The 16508-nt window shown below is 40.1% G+C and overlaps 1 protein-coding gene across 3 annotated transcripts in view; it reads left to right on the top strand.

Moving 5' to 3' along the window:
• The window catches only part of PTPRZ1 (protein tyrosine phosphatase receptor type Z1), a 113181-nt gene that overhangs the window by 36460 nt on the left and 60213 nt on the right, over positions 1 to 16508 (top strand). For all 3 annotated transcript variants that reach the window (XM_035126983.3, XM_035126981.3, XM_035126980.3), the window contains exon 3: positions 14079 to 14258. In XM_035126983.3, coding sequence (XP_034982874.2) covers positions 14079 to 14258 — 180 coding nt within the window. The remainder of the gene's footprint in view (positions 1 to 14078; positions 14259 to 16508) is intronic.

Raw genomic sequence — 16508 nt, 5'->3', positions numbered from 1 at the left:
AAAAGTATGAAAGGACACAGTTTTGGTAAAATGAATCTTATATTTCTGCTCTTGAAAATTTAGTCATAATTCTGAAGGAGCTATTTTAACAAAAATGTGTAAGAGGAGATATAATAGAAAGCAAAATAGCTTGAGGCAGAAAGAAAATGTACACTTAGTGTTGGTACAAGAGTTGAGGAGGCGAAGTAAGTAGGTATAAAAGGAGAATTCCTGGATGCCAAGTGCCAAGGTTGGGGCAAGTACTCTTTGGCGAGAGAACCTCAGCAGAGATTTAAAAACACAAGATATGCAGCAAAGTAAAGCATGGAAATATAGGCTGTTAGACTTTTAAAATATCCACTTGTGTGTTCCAAACCTTCCCTCTTCCTAGAATAGGGAACGGCTACACATTTTCTGGATAGAAAAATATGTACCTGCATTTATAAGGTGTTCTTATATGTAAGTTAATAACTTAGAACTCTGTCTTTGCCCATTTTTCTGTACTAGCAGCTGTGGAATATTAGAATTTCTACTTAATTTAAAGACATTTTGTACATGCATGTATGGAATATTGATGAAAGTTATGCTGCTAGTAATGACACTATATTCTGGAACCATGTATTTGTCTTAAAATTTGAAATTTCATTATGTAGCAAAAGGAAGCAGAGAAATTACATTAATTTCATGCTCTGTAGATACTAAGATAATGCTGATTACTTGCGCTGTCTGAGAAAGATGTTCAATAAAAATAACATCTCTGTCTGCTTTATCTCTTATTCTGTGGAACCATCATAACAAATGCTATGATGGAGAAAATGGAAATTTGTAGGTTAATGTGGAAATTGCACAACATGAAAAAATACATTCCAGTGCTATCTGCTTTCACAATTCTGACAAGCAGGGAATCGATTTGATTAACTGGCTTGGTTCTTTACAACTGTTGATTGCTCAGTTGCCTCAAGCTATTTAATTAACAAATTTCCATTAGAGTATTACAAAATCTCCATCCTTACTGCAGTAAAACAACCTTTTCCCTATTTTTTAAAACTTTTGTTGTGTTTCAAAGTTGACCTTTTTTACAACCTTTTCAGAGGAAATAACTCAATTAAAAATATTTTTGTTAATTTTTTTTGGCTACATTTGCAAGTATTTGGATGCATTGTTTATTGTAATATGATATTAAATCATTATGTAAGTGTACTAATGACCAAAGAACTCAACAATAGCCATTGGCATCAATTTGGAAAGGACGGGACAGGACAGGACAGGACAGGAAAGGAAAGGAAAGGAAAGGACCAATATTAGACTTAACAGATTTGCAGATTTGCAGATGTATATGCCATGTAAAAATAACTATTCAAGTTAGAGAGTTCATCGTAAGCACCCATACTTGCAAGTTAGTTCCAGTGAAACCATGAGGGCTTACTTACAAACAATGGTGGAGGAAGCCGCTCAGGTACCCAGAGCAGCAAACATGCCGTGCACCCTTGGGCGGGGCTTTGCTACATAGCGCACATGCATCGTATGTAGCGATGCCGAACATGCATGCTACGTGTTTTCCGACGCTGGCGCTCCAGCGCCGTATGAATGGTGCTGGGATCCTCTGTTCATGGCTGCATCCGCAAGCAGAGGATCCTAGCACCGTCCATATGGTGCTGGAGCGCCGCCACCGCCAAACCGCTGCTCACGCAGCCGTGGTGGGGCACCGCCTTGTCACCCCCGGAGACGTGGCACCGGGAGCGCACTGCCCCCCCGCCCTCCGTTGCGACGCCACTGCTTACAAACGTGTGTTTTAAGAGGGAGTTTTCATCTAGTACATTCGTCATAAAATTGAGCAATTTTAAAAGATTAAACAAGGCAGAGTGAAGCATATTTCTTTTTTTAGAAATAAGATAGGGCAAAAAAGTTCTCCAATGTTTTTTTGGATAGTTTTTAAAAATGTGTTACAAGAGAAGAGCAACAAAACAATCAGATTAGCAAATGCTATTGGATTATCTGAATGAATAGTAGGTACATCTCTCTGTCGGTGGTGATATGCTAATTTTTCAAGAGGTTTTTTTTTCACTACAGAAGTTGCCATTTCAGGGGGCACAACAAGGATTGCAAAGGGGGAACACAAACTTATACTCTTTCCCACCTCACCCACCTTGCTACCTGTTACCAGCCTGTGTTCCACCTTCGGCACCATTTTTATTTTATTTTTTAATGTGTAAGAAGAAGAAGAAGAGTTTGGATTTGATATCCCGCTTTATCACTACCCGAAGGAGTCTCAAAGCGTCTAACATTCTCCTTTCCCTTCCTCCCCTACAACAAACACTGTGAGGTGGGTGGGGCTGAGAGACTTCAGAGAAGTGTGACTAGCCGAAGGTCACCCAGCAGCTGCATGTGGAGGAGCGGAGACGCGAACCCGGATCCCCAGATTACGAGTCTACCACTCTTAACCACTACACCACACTAAGGGCATCATAGTATTACATTGCCATGTAACGTGAATACAACATTGTCTGATTTATCATGATTGTGCCACTGCGAGTAAACCAAGCCTTCCAATTATCCTCATTTTGCAATGGAGAGAAAGCAAGCATCCCATCGCTGAAGCAAGTGAGCCAACCACCCCAGTTGTGTCACACCATGCCGGTGCTTTTTGTTGCAGGCCATGGCAAGGTTTTCTCTGTGATACTAACTTGACTAGCAGAGTGAGTGGAGATGTACATTCAGATTGCATTCTGATTTGCATCCTGCTGAATGTATGCAGATAACAGTGCAGATCGAAGGCATCCTGATTCACATCCCCAGCGACATTTGACTTAGAAGTCATCCCAGAACTGGCCCTACTAAACATCTTCCAATATCATAATTGCCCACTCACATCATAAGGAGCTCATAACCCACCTACTCTCTCTTCTTCGTCTTTTTGGACCAATAATTTTTTATTCAATTATACAACATTACAATAATACAACTATACAACATAAATCCAAAACATTGTGACTTCCTTCCTCCCACCAAATGGGAAATTATTTCAATCCTCTCTCGTATTGTCTAAACTAGATACAATCTCAACGATATAGGAGTTATGTCATTACTGCTAGCGATTTCATTCCCTTGTAGTTATCCTTAGCATAATCAATGAATTTACTCCATTCTATCCAAAATTTCTCGTTGTCCTGATCCCAGACTCTGTGGGTTAGTTTGGCCATTTCCATATAGTCTAGTACCTTCATTTGCCACTCTGTTATTGAAGGGATCTCCTGTGTTTTCCATTTGTGGGCAATTAATATTCTAGCACATAACCCACCTACTCTCAGCAGCCAGAAACATCATAGCCAGGCACTGGAGAGACCTGTCGGGAGTAAGCATGGACCAATGGTACCAAACAGTATGGGGAAAATGCCTTATTAGAAAAACTAACCAATAAACTGAAACTGACAAGGGGACAAACTGACACATGGACCTTCACTCCTGTATGGCTCCCCTTTATCACATACAGTGGAACCTCGGTTTATGAACACCTCGGTTTATGAATTTTCGGTTTATGAACGCCGCGGACCCATCTGGAACAGATTAATTCACTTTCCATTACTTTTAATGGGAAAGTTCGCTTCAGTTTATGAACGCTTCAGTTTATGAACAGACTTCCGGAACCAATTACACCCATGTTTCAGTTTATGAACGCTTCAGTTTAAGTACTTCACGGACCGGTCTGGAACGGATTAATCCACTTTCCATTACTTTCAATGGAAAAGTTCGCTTCGGTTTATGAACGGTTACTCCGCGGACCGTCTGGAACGGATTAATCCACTTCCCATTACTTTCAATGGGAAAGTTCGCTTCAGTTTATGAATGCTTCAGTTTATGAACAGACTTCCGGAACCAATTGTGTTCATAAACCGAGGTACCACTGTACACAGCCCAACAAGACAACATCAAGGATCCGCCAAAAGCATACAAATCAATCTGGCTAACCTGGTTCAGATATACACACTCACCCACCCACTTACAGCCAACCAAAGACAACCAACCACAACCTAGGCCACCCCAACCCCTCTCACCACCAAGGAAACACAACAAGCAAAAACCCACACATACAATAAGTAGGATAATAGAAACATAGCCACCCGACCCCACTCCACTCACCTTTCCCCCCCTCCCCCTCTTTTCTTCCTAGCCTAACATTGTATGTAATACTAATGTCTCACAACAAATGAAACTGAATTGTAGAAAACAGAAAGGAAAGGCAAAGGAAAGATGGACTAGTTGCCTTGACAGTGGTGGTGCACCCCTCTTCCTCCTAAGACCTGCAAGCAATTTTTATTTTTACATTCTTTCAAAAGGAGTGTGTGTGTGTGTGTGTGTGTGTGTGTGTAAAAAAATTCTTGTGGAAATGTTCATGTCCCTCTTTGGCTCAATAGCCAAAGGTTTATGTGTATAAATTTTGGATGATAGTTGTCAGGCTGATTTAAACAGAAGTATAGCAATGTAGAGGGTGGGGGGGAACTAAAATGTCTGCAGACTTCTCTTGCGACTGCACTTCTGACTATTTATGTCAATCTGTTTTATAGTGAATTTCGTGTTTGCAGAAGATGTGTGTCATTATGAAAACTCCCAGGGAGATCAGCAGCTATCATTTACTAGACATATGTCTAACCCGGCATTTGAGTATCATTATAACCTCCCTTGCCTCGTGTTCTGATTTATTGGAGAAGGAGAAGGAGTGCAAGTCACCGCTAGAGACCTGTTCTACTTGGGCTAATAAAATCCCAGCTCACTTGCAATTGTTCCTAAAAATGTACAAGCGACTATCTTATTCCAGTCTCTAGCAGGGGGCCAGGTCTGAAATCCCAGAAGTACATAATAGTAATATGAAATAACACAACAGAGTTTTCACACTAAGTATTGCTAAAATTTACAAATAGAAATATGACTTTAATTCTTAAAGAAACAAGCAACCAATTAGGGCAAATGTTTTATTCTGAACTAGAAACTGCCACTATCTATTCTCAGGAGTCTGCATATTTTCCAGATAACAATGCTGGAAGTGTTTTTGTCTCACAAACTAGACACCCTAGTAACTGGTCAGCTCCATTTACCGGTAGCAATAAGAACTTCACAATTATAGAGCCAATGCACTTAGTCATAGCTAGGGTATTATGTACAAAATTCAAAAGAGAAATATTATTCCGCTAAAGCATGGAATATGTCTGTTTTCTACTATGTAGAAGGATTTTTCTTTCAAAACTGCTTTTATAAATAAATAAAATAAGAAAATCCTGGGCCATATGCAGTTGCTGTCCCATGCTGTAGATTCATTTCTCATTTCAGCATTTGTACTGATCGCTAAGACAATATCACTTTGCAAGCTGTGTGTTGATGTCACCTCTTATTTTTTAAAAAAATGTATCAAAAAATTAATTTGATGGTAGGTTAATCAGCACCTTAGGTGTAATATTGCTTTAGCAAACTTTATAAAACAATGCCTCAGGAAATCCATACGTATTTACTTGAATTTAAGGTTCACTATATTCTATGAGACTTATTTCCAGGAATACACAGGATTATAGCCGTAACCTATTAAATCTCCTACAATACAATAGCATCGGGCATTTACAGATATGCACTGGTGTTCCCTGGAACTGCTTCCCTCCATGCACCAACTCAATGAACATTTTCAGTCCTGCTATCACAATCAACAGGCAAAAGGAGTTGTAAGCTTAGGAGGGTTCATTAAGACTGAATCCATTTTGCTTTATGAACCTGCCATTGTGCTTTGTCCCATTAGAATATTTGTAGAACAGATGTTGTTGTTGTATGCCATGGGCATTACTGTTGTGTTGGTGGAGGCAATTATCTTGAACATCCCTTATATCTGATCGGGGGTGGACTTTGGTAATATGGCACTCGGCGTTAGGCCAAAATTTGGTGCTCCCAAATGGATGTTGTCAAGTATGGATCTTTTCAATTTTGCACCCCTTTGCCTTGGCACCCTGCGGGAGGGGGGATGCCAGCACCACCCTAAATCTGGCACTGGTCTGATTTTATCTGATCAGCTTTCTATCACGGAAATAATTGGTCGGCCAGATGCACAGACTCTTAAGCAGTCGCAGAAGGTTAAAACAGAGGTTACATGCACATTTGTGTGCAGTGTGTCATAATTGCATTGTATTTTTTAATTGGAAAGTGCTTATCTTTTTTTTAATTAAAAAGCCTTTCATATAAAACAGGTAATGAAGAAAGAGAGCTAATAGGTGTGTGGTGGCTGTCCAATGCTGTTGTTTTTTCCACTCGGCACCACATGAATGACTCTCTGCCGGCTGGGAAGAAATGCAATGTTCTCCTGGCTCTTAGGGTTAATTCCCATGAGTCTTACATGGCTGACTTGGAGAACAGGCAGGGAGGCGCATAGATAAGACTTTCAGGGATGTGGAGGAGCTGCTCTACTACCATATGGATAACTCTTCTGCTGTGATAGAAAATGAGGGTCTTGTGTTGGAAGAACATAATAGGCAAGAGCATGAGAATGGCTCGTTTAATAGTCCAAGAAGGAGCTGAGTACAACAGCACTCTCCCCACTTGTGATTCCCAACAACTAGAGTGGAGGTAGAATGTAGCCATCATGACTAAGTAGCCATTGGCAACCCTATCCTCCACGAATTTGTCTAGATCTTCTTTTAAAGCATCCCAAATTGGTATCCATCACTATTTCTTGTGGGTGTGAATGAACTACGTGCTGTGTGAACATGTGCTTTCTTTTCTCTGTCCTGAATCTTCCTACATTCAGCTTCAATCGTTGTCCATGAGTTCTAGAGCTATGAAAGAGGGAGAACAAAATGATCCCTTGGAGGGGACCTATTTTGAGGGTGATTAAATACCTTTCACGCCAAGGATATTCTTTTAGGGCTAAGGGCTTGAAAGTTTATCTTTGGTTTGAAAGGATGCCTGTGCTTTAAGGTTGTTGCAGCAATGGGCATGAATTCTGGTTTGTGTTCTGCTGAATGGAACTGGAGACAGGCTCGGGCTCCCTCAGTTTGATGGTGTTTGAACCTTCCTTGTCCTACCTCCCTAGGCCCCAAGGGCCTTACATCTTAACACCTCTTTGTGTCCCAGAACCCCTGGCAGGAAACTAAAGCGCTGCACATATTGGGGAGCATCCATTTCTCTCTCTCTCTCTCTTTTTTAAAAAAACCTACCACCTGCCTGTTCCTAAATAAATTATCTTTATGATTATGTCGCAAACTAGCACATTCTCCAAATCTGAACTGGCCAGTTTTCAATTACAGAGCAATTGAAATGAAATGGACAAGTGGTTCCAGAGACACAGGTAGCCTCAGTGACTGGCAGTGCCTTTTCCCAGCTGCATCTGGTCCAAAAGCAATGCAATGGTCATTCCTGGATGGGGACAGCATGGCCACAGTGGTTCAGGCATTGGCGCCTTCAAGATTAGATTGCTGCAATGCATCCCCTTATGCTTGATTTGGAAGCAGCAGTTAGTGCAAAATGCTGCAGCCTGGTTTCTGACAGGAGTCACACCCTGTCAGCATATAATACATCTGCATAGATTTCTGCACTTGCCCATTTGCTACCTGGCCAGGTTCAAGATGTTACAGTTAGTATATATATATATATATATATATATATATATATATATATATATATATATAAACACCCTTAATGTATTGGGACCAGTTTACCTGCAGGATTTTCTTAGCCCATATGCACCCCCTCAACCACTTCAACCTGTGGAACTGACACAATTACAGGTGCAACATAAAACTTGTTCCACGCTTCTAGGAAATCAATCTTTTTAGTGTGGCTGCCTACTGACATCAGGCAGGAAGCTTCACTGTATTCTATTTGATGCCTGCTTAAAACATTTTTGTTTATTCAAGCCTATCCAGGCATGTAGAAGTTACAGTAGTAACTTCAGAAGTTTAAAAAGAAATTCAGAGTTAGAAAGATATAACTACTGTTGCTTTTACTCTTCTTGAATGTGTCAAAGTGTCTGTTTTTAATTGGTTATTTTATATTTTTGGAGCTGTTTAGAGGTTTTCTTGGAACCAAATTAGATAAATAAGGTTTCAGGGTAGTGTGCAATGAGCAAGTGAAGTACTTTTCATTATCCTAACCCATGAGTATAGCCAAGTGAGCTTTGTAAATTCACAACTTAGATACAGGGCACTGGAGCCAAAACAAAGGTTGTGAAGAAGAGTTGGATACTCCTTATTTGTTTAAACTTACCAACATTTAAATTATTCAATTTATCATTCAAATTTGCATTTCAGACATAACATGTTGCTATGATTGGTATGCTGCACTAATAGCAATAAAAAATACTTAGATCCGTCTATTTCTGCTTTAATGCATATGATTGTGATGGTTTTAGCTATTTGTTATGGTTGTGCAAATGATGGAGGAAAATACCGTACTTCGTTTGTCTAGATGCTCAGTTTTGCCAACTGCTGTGACAATCAGAAGTAGGGATTTATTATGTTTTTTTTAAAAAAGTTTTTCAACTGCTGTTCATGCTTCCTGGCATATGCACTACTTGATTAATTCATCATAGCCGGAAGTCTTAGCTCTTTCATGAGTAGCACCTTTTGAAACACTTTTCTTTCATCCTTCCTGGAATTTAGTGACAGTATGCAAAGATCAGCAGTTCTGTCGTATGCTACAGGGCAACAGAAAGACTTTGTGCTTTTCCATTAGTCACCAAGAGAGGTCTTACCCTCTTTGAAATCTGAATCTTCGGAAACTATGCTAGCTTTTCTGTTAGATACAAAATTGCATATTGATGCGTCTGGTCACCTTTTCATGCTTTCTGTTCATAGAGGGTTTTTTTTGCAAATGAATTGCTTCTCATCTTTTTCCAGCTGAATCAATGCAGCTTTCCATGTGTTGCCTTTCAGTTAGGTCTACCTTTTTCTGTGCATGTACATGAGCAAATGATTTGGAGTGCTCCGATATCTTCTTTTGGATTGGTTTAAACTGCGCTTTCCTTGAAGTTCCATTGTATGCAACAGAACTTGCACACCATTAAACTGAAACATCTTATGTTTTCCGTGTTCCTAAATGCGTTTATTTGGAGCCTCCAAAACAACTTCTCCTTGGTGTTCTTCCTGAGCACCTTCTCCAGACTGACCCTAGGAGCCAATCTTCAGTGGCTGACTCACCTCCTTTCACTCTGAATAGCTCAAATCAGCACAAAGGGTGAGAAGACTCCTTTCTCAATAGCTAAAACAGTGATGGGCAACCTTTTGAGCTTGGTGTGTCAAAATTCGCCAAAAAAACGAGCATAACTTGGGTGGTGTGTCACTTTGAGAAAAAAACCATAATTTCACGATATTTATAGGTTAAATAACAAAAATGTATAATTGTAATATATAACTGTATTTAATAAACCAAAAACTAATTATTTAACCAAACCAAACCAAAAACCCCTTATTTATTACAAAGTGCCCAGAGTTGTTGAGCTTTTTGGGGGGAGCTGCTGACCAAAGTTTTGGAGGTTTTTTTGGGGGTGCAAAAGTTGCTTTGCTTTTTGGGGGGGTGCCCCAAAGCTACTGCGCTTTTTGGGGGGGGAAGAGAACAGAAATAAAGGATGAATAATACTTTCGCTAGAACTAACACGCAACATAGACATAGTCTGCCAAAGCGCCAAAAAACCAGCACAGAATGGGTTAAAAATGAACACTGTTACACCCAATCATAGTCTGCCAAAGCGCCAGAGAAAACAGCACAGAAAGGGTTAAAAACCAATCTCTGGCTACCAGCAACAACAACAACAACTAAAAAGAATCCGGGTTTTAACAGCGGAGACAAGCTGTAGGAGGAGCGGGAGAACAAATGGGGGGAAAACAACAACAACAACAGCGTGAATGGACTGATGGGGCACGTGCCAGCAATGAGGGCTCTGCGTGTCACATCTGACACGTGTGTCATAGGTTTGCCATCACTGAGCTAAAAAGATGCCCTTTTGTGCTGATTGGGCACCTCTAGGATGCAAGAGACAGGTACCTTGCTGGAGAAATAGTAACAGGCATTTTACCTTCTGTAACCCTAGACCACTACACCTCTGGGGCAGGCAAGGCAGGCAGCCACTAGTCCCCTATCACAAGCACACACACCCAAACCTCTGCTGTCTTCATTCATTCCAGGTAACACTAATTCTTCCCTGTGCCTCTTTTCCTGGAACTATGCGGCTTGGAACAATTGCCACAGAAAAGAGGAGTGAATGTTACATTTTGTTGGGAAGGTCTGGGGCCCTGTCTTGAGGCCAACAGCAATCTGAAGACAAAATGATGAAGACAAAGATTGGTGCCTAAATGAATGGTGCAACAAGACTTTTTAAAGTGTTGATCCTTGGAGGGTGATCATACTCCAGTTCAGGCAGTGAAATGACTTGGGTTGGTGCAGCAAACTTAAGTTGAGAATTGTCCCGGGCACTATGTGTGTGTGTGTGTGTGTGTGTGTGTCCTTTATTAGTAGTTCAACTAAAAATACATACATATTCAACTAAATACATATTCAACTAAAAATACATACCAACAAGATATGCAATAGAAAATTATTTGTAGAGTTACAATACATCAATTTTCATAAAAAGAGAAAAGAAAGAAAGAAAGAAAGAAAGAAAGAAAGAAAGAAAGAAAGAAAGAAAGAAAGAAGAAGAAGAAGAAGAAGAAGAAGAAGAAGAAGAAGAAGAAGAAGAAGAAGAAGAAGAAGAAGAAAGGTTAACTGATAAGGGGAATGGAAAAAAGGAAGAGAAGAGAAAGAAGAAGTCCCTGGCACAATCTTAGTTGCCGGTGATGTAGAGCATAAAGTGGGGTTGATGTTTGACATAGAAGTTTAGCATGTTGGCAACAAGTAGCTGTTTTCAGTCTTTCTATAACTTACTAACACATCTTTTAACATGGTTTCCCATCCAAGTACTAACCAGGCCTGATCCTACTTAGCTTCCGAAATCAGACGAGGTTGAGCGTGTTCAGGGTAGTATGGCCACAGACCTCTTTTACCATGGTTGAAATAAACTTAATTGCTTATTTAATCAATATATATTTATTGCACAGTAAAAAGTGATACTTTAAAAATCCAGTTCTACAGTATAGTCAACTCACTTCAAAAAAAACATTAAAACAGCAAGCAATAATTATCACCTCTACAATCTAATAACTCATTATTCAGAACTTATGTTATATTTATGTCACTCTTCAAAAGAGCAGCATGATTTTTTTCTGACCAATTGACTGTTCATAATGATCTGGAATCTTTAATTAGTAACAGCTGGCCTTATTTCTCAGTTGAGGTTAAAGATAAGAGATGCTGAAATGTCATATCTAATTTAAAATTTTCTGTTTTTAATTTTTAAGGTGGCATATGGCTACTGATATAATAGTTTTGAACTGCAGTGGAACTTCAGTGCACTTATAACCTAAGGACACAACATGGAATGTAATAAATCATAGTTTAAGCCCATAAAAATGAACGTGATTTGGCAAGTTAGAATATTTTTTTTCCTAAATAGTAACTGTTTCTTGTGTTATTTGTTCCATAGTAATTTGACTTTGTTTTGTTTTTTACCTTTTTTGTTTTAATAGTAACAACTTTGTTGGGGTTTGGGGTCAGTTACCCACAGTCTGGGATAGCAGCATTCCCTCCCCCTCCACCCTGTGCCTTGTCCTACACTCTCAGACCATTGAGGGTCCTTTACCTTCAAGGTGCTTCTAAATATTTATTGAAAGCTGCAGGGTAATTGCTGCAAAGTATCTATTGCTCACTGGAAGGACAGATCGTGAAGCTGAGGCTCCAATACTTTGGCCACCTCATGAGAAGAGAAGACTCCCTGGAAAAGACCCTGATGTTGGGAAAGATTGAGGGCACAAGGAGAAGGGGATGACAGAGGACGAGATGGTTGGACAGTGTTCTCAAAGCTATGAACATGAGTCTGACCAAACTGCGGGAGGCAGTGCCTGGCATGTTCTGGTCCATGGGGTTACGAAGAGTCAGACACGACTAAACAACTAAACAACAACATCTACTGAAAAGCATATAGGAAAAAAAAAAGTATGGCACACTATCAAGAGCTGTTTCCATAACAAAAGTAGTTCCCAAAACCCTGAGCAGGACAGCAAGGAGGAAGCCAGAGAAGCCTCTCTAGGAAAGGAGTTCCAATGCCTGAAAGCAGCCACCAAGAAGGCCCTCTCCTGCATCCCCACCCAATATGCTTGTGAGGGTTGTAGGACTGAGAAAAGGGCTTCCCCCAAAGATCTCTGAGTTTTGGGAGGTTTTCATGGGAGTATATGTTCCTTCTTATGGCCAAATAGATTCACAACCAGCATTTTGTATTGTGCCCAGAAACAGACTGGTAGCCAGAGAAGTTGTTGTAACAAGGGAGTTGTGTGCTCCATGCAACCAGCCAATAGATTTTCAAAGTGAGGTAACTAAGGCACATGTCACTGCGGAATAAGCACAGCTGGTGAACTAGCTTTCACTATACAAATGCACTCTTGGCTACTGCAGAAACCCAGGTATCTAGGTTCAGGGCAGAATCCTGGAGCACACCGAAACTGCAAACCTCTGGCTTTTCACAGGGAATGTAACTCCACCCTGCACAGGCTGAATCCCTGTTCTGCCTTTCAACTGACCTGTAGCACTTTGATTTTTGTCTGGATTGAGTTTCAGTTTGTTCACCCTCATCCAGATGACAGGCACTTGTTTAAATTGAGATAGCTTTCTGGGATTTAGTTGGAAAGGAGAAATATTGTGTCTGGCAAGGAAAAGCTGTAGCTTGTTGGAGGGTGAATGATAGCCAGCTACAATAGGAAAGGTACTGGCTAGAAAAGGCATGACCAAACTTGGCCCTCCAGATGTTTTGGGACAACTCCCATCATCCCTAGCTATCAGGACCAGTGGTCAGGGGTGATGACCACAGTCCCAAAACAACTGGAGAGCCAAGTTTGGTCATGCCTGGACTAGAAGGACAGCTGGGGGAACTTGTATGGATCATTCAAACCAGATATTGGTAACAGTACAGAAAGGCTCCTGCCTCATTAAGAGGCTAATATCTGCAACAGCTATAGAACATCAGAGTCTTTTTCAGCAATATAGAGATAATTGGTTCTAATGAGCAGTGTAAATTTTAGGCAATCAACCCATGTGAGATTGACCATTCCCTTCCATAAAGTGCAATTTTTCATTTCACATAAGAAAAGGAATGTGTTTACTTAACAGATTACCATTTTCACATGGAGAAGATTTGCGAGCAGTTATTTGCAGGAGTTGTGGATGTTTTCTTGGAGCTATTATAAACATTCAGAATGATATATTATCCAAATAACAGCTCTTATCACTGCATCATTCGGACTACCGTAATATATTTATCCAAATAACAGCTCTTATCCCTGCATCAATGCTATTCCATGGATGCAATGACTGCAGAAAGCCATGTTAAGCAATGTTACCCCACAGCAAACATTCCTCCCACCCCCTTTTCATTTTTTGCCATTTAAGACATTTGAAAAAGACATACAGTGCAACACCATATGCAACATTCACAAAACTCTTGTCATTTTTGTGTTTTTATATTGTAAAATTCCCTGCACTCCTCGTATGAAGGGCAGAATAATGATGATGATGATGTTTGGAGATGTTTCAAAATTAAAATATTCCTCTTGGAAACCAGGGACCCAAGCCCTGTACTCTCAGCAAGTAAATCTGAAAGGAATCCCACAGAACTGCTAATTAGCTGTTACTATTCCAGATATTCATTTGCATGCTTGTATTGAACCACAAGTCAACCTGCAGAATCAAAGGCAGAAACAAGGAGGTCAAGAATGCTAGGCTAGAAGCTCTTCGTGTTAGCTTCACACAAGAAGCAAGTTTATGATGTGATAGAGCATTCATATGTGCTATTCTACCACAGATGCTTTGAGATGATGCAGCCTTTAATAGGGGACAAAACTGGTCTATAATGTAAGTAGGTTTTCCTGAATGGGGGTTGATGCACATTGTATTGTAAACAGTGATTTGTTGTTGCTTTCATATAAAACCAAGTGCTTTCATACAAGTTGATTTAGGTTGCTTACCTGTATTGTTTTGATGTTTAGGAGCATTAAATCAAACAAACTGGGGGAAGAAACATCCAGCATGCAATGGTGCCAAGCAATCGCCTATTAATATTGATGAGGATCTAACTCAAGTAAATGTGAATCTTAAGGAGCTGAAATTCCAAGGCTGGGAAAAAGAATCAGCAGAAGACACTTTAATCTACAATACAGGCAAAACAGGTACAAATTTCACATCTCCTTTTTTTGATTTATTTAATGTTTTGATTTAACCGTTTTGCACTTTAGTATTTTAAAAACCTCTTGTTTCGTTTTCTTTCTTTTAATCATCTTCAAGTTTGGGTTTTTGCAATTATGAGGAAGACAGCTGGCAGTAAGAGTCAAGCATCAAGTCAAGAGGACTCAAAGGGAAATCATATGCATTGATAAAAATAGCCCTAGAAATAGCATAATTGCTGTAATCCATTAATGCATACTTACTGAAAATAAAGATTTAAGTATTTTCCACATAATAATTATTGACTGTTAATACCTACACTTGACATGCTGCTATGCTAATGTTTTCACAACTACACAGCTAGTGTTTTCAAAGAGCAATTTATAAAGGCTATTATGTTTGAGCAATCATTTTATACGAACCCCTCACTTATGTGTAGGACTGGAATTTCAAAGAAAAGCCATTACTAATTGAACAGCTGCTGCCAGCTACAAAGGTTTTCACACAGGTTTACTATGGAAAGGCGCTAGTGAACCACCTGAATTGAGATCTGGAGGAGGCTGTCTACTGCAATTTGCTGTCTGTCTGAATGTGCAGTGTATCATTCCTCTAGATTTTCCAGGAGAGTTGTGATATCTTGTACAGTCTTGGATATAAATAAATTGCCCTGCATGCTACGGGGCTTTGAACTGTTTCTCAGGCAGCAATTTCCATGCTGAATTACCTGATAACACATCGCATTGGAAACTGAAAGGTATTTCCAAAACAATTTGTAGAATGCCATTGGGGTTCTGTTGATCAAAGGACAAAAATCAAAGTCCTGCTGGGCATGATTAAGCTATTGGGTGCACCAAAAAATATCTCTTGATCCCAGACACAGAATTCCTTACATTTATATTAATACTGCTTTTAATAGTTAAACTTTGGGTGGATTGACTCAATGCATTTAAAGCACATCCACCACACATTTAAAGCACATGACTTCCCCCCAAAGCTTCCTGCAGTTTGTTAAGGGTGACTAGAAAGTCTAGCTCTGTGAGGTGGAAACTAGAGTTCCTCATATTCTTTGGGGGAAGTCATGTGCTTTGGATGTGCTTTGAATGTACAGTCATACCTTGGATCTCAAATGCCTTGGCTCCCGAACAAATCGGCTCCCAAACGATCGAAACCCAGAAGTGAGTGTTTTCAAATGGTTTTCAAACATTCTTTTGGAACCGGAACTTCCGGCGCAGATTCCGCGGGTTCTGAATGGCTGCAGGAGCTTCCTGCAGCCAATCAGAAGCTGCATTTTGGTTTCCGAACGTTTTGGAAGTCAAACAGACTTCCGGAACGGATTTCGTTTGACTTCCGAGGTACGACTGTACCTGTCCTCATTTTGATCTGTCCTCATTTTGCAATGCTAAATTGTTTTCTCTTCCATCCTACAAGAATACTATATGAAACTATATAACTATGAAACAGTGGAATTTGGATTGTTTTTCCTCTTAGAGGGATTTCCAAACAACTTTCGAAAGAAACAATAAATTTGTGCTGTTGCTAATATGAAGCTGGTTTATATTTGCTAGTTGGGGAAATATTCTTGAGATCTCCTTTAGTTTTCCATTTGAGAGCTCAAAATAGTTAGAAAGAACCAGTAAAAGAACTGGAACCAGTAAAGCAAAGGATTGCATTCATGCAGATACCAGCGTTGTTGTTTCAGTGCACAGAGAAAGTGTGTATGTGGTGCATGCTCACACAAGCATTTCTTTGGTTATGGAAAGGATGAAAGTAAAATTATTGCTCAACCTTGAGTTTCATCTTAAGACTCTTGGTCCATCATCAAGCTGTTAGCACTAGAATTCTGTATTTACAGCAAGGAATTTTCTCATTCTGCCTCCTGGAGATGCTAGAATATCCACAGTCCACAATAGGCTCAATATTTATTGGGTTGGATCAAGGCAAGCAAGGTGGTCCTAACAATGTTGACTCATAATTAAATCATATTGAATTCAGTGGAGCTTACTCCCAGGTAAAGTGGGGTTTGCAGCCTAAGTTAGTTGAACTTCGCTCTCATTGCATCCATGGAATATCTCAAAAATGACTTTAAGCGCAATCCAAACCTTGGCTACTGTCTGGCAGGAACCAAGAGAGCAGCAAGACTACCACAGAGTCCCCACCACACATGTCTACTGGGGCAGAAAGTTGGGAAGCCGGAAATAGCTTCACCGGCTTGGAGCTGCAGACTTGGAACTGGCCTGATGCTGTCACATGATGGT

Source organism: Zootoca vivipara, chromosome 9, assembly GCF_965207765.1.
Source record: "Zootoca vivipara chromosome 9, rZooViv2.hap1.1, whole genome shotgun sequence".
NCBI classification, from domain to species: Eukaryota; Metazoa; Chordata; class Lepidosauria; order Squamata; family Lacertidae; genus Zootoca; species Zootoca vivipara.
Note: the sequence above shows the minus strand (reverse complement) of the source record. Positions and strands in the feature narration are given on the sequence as shown.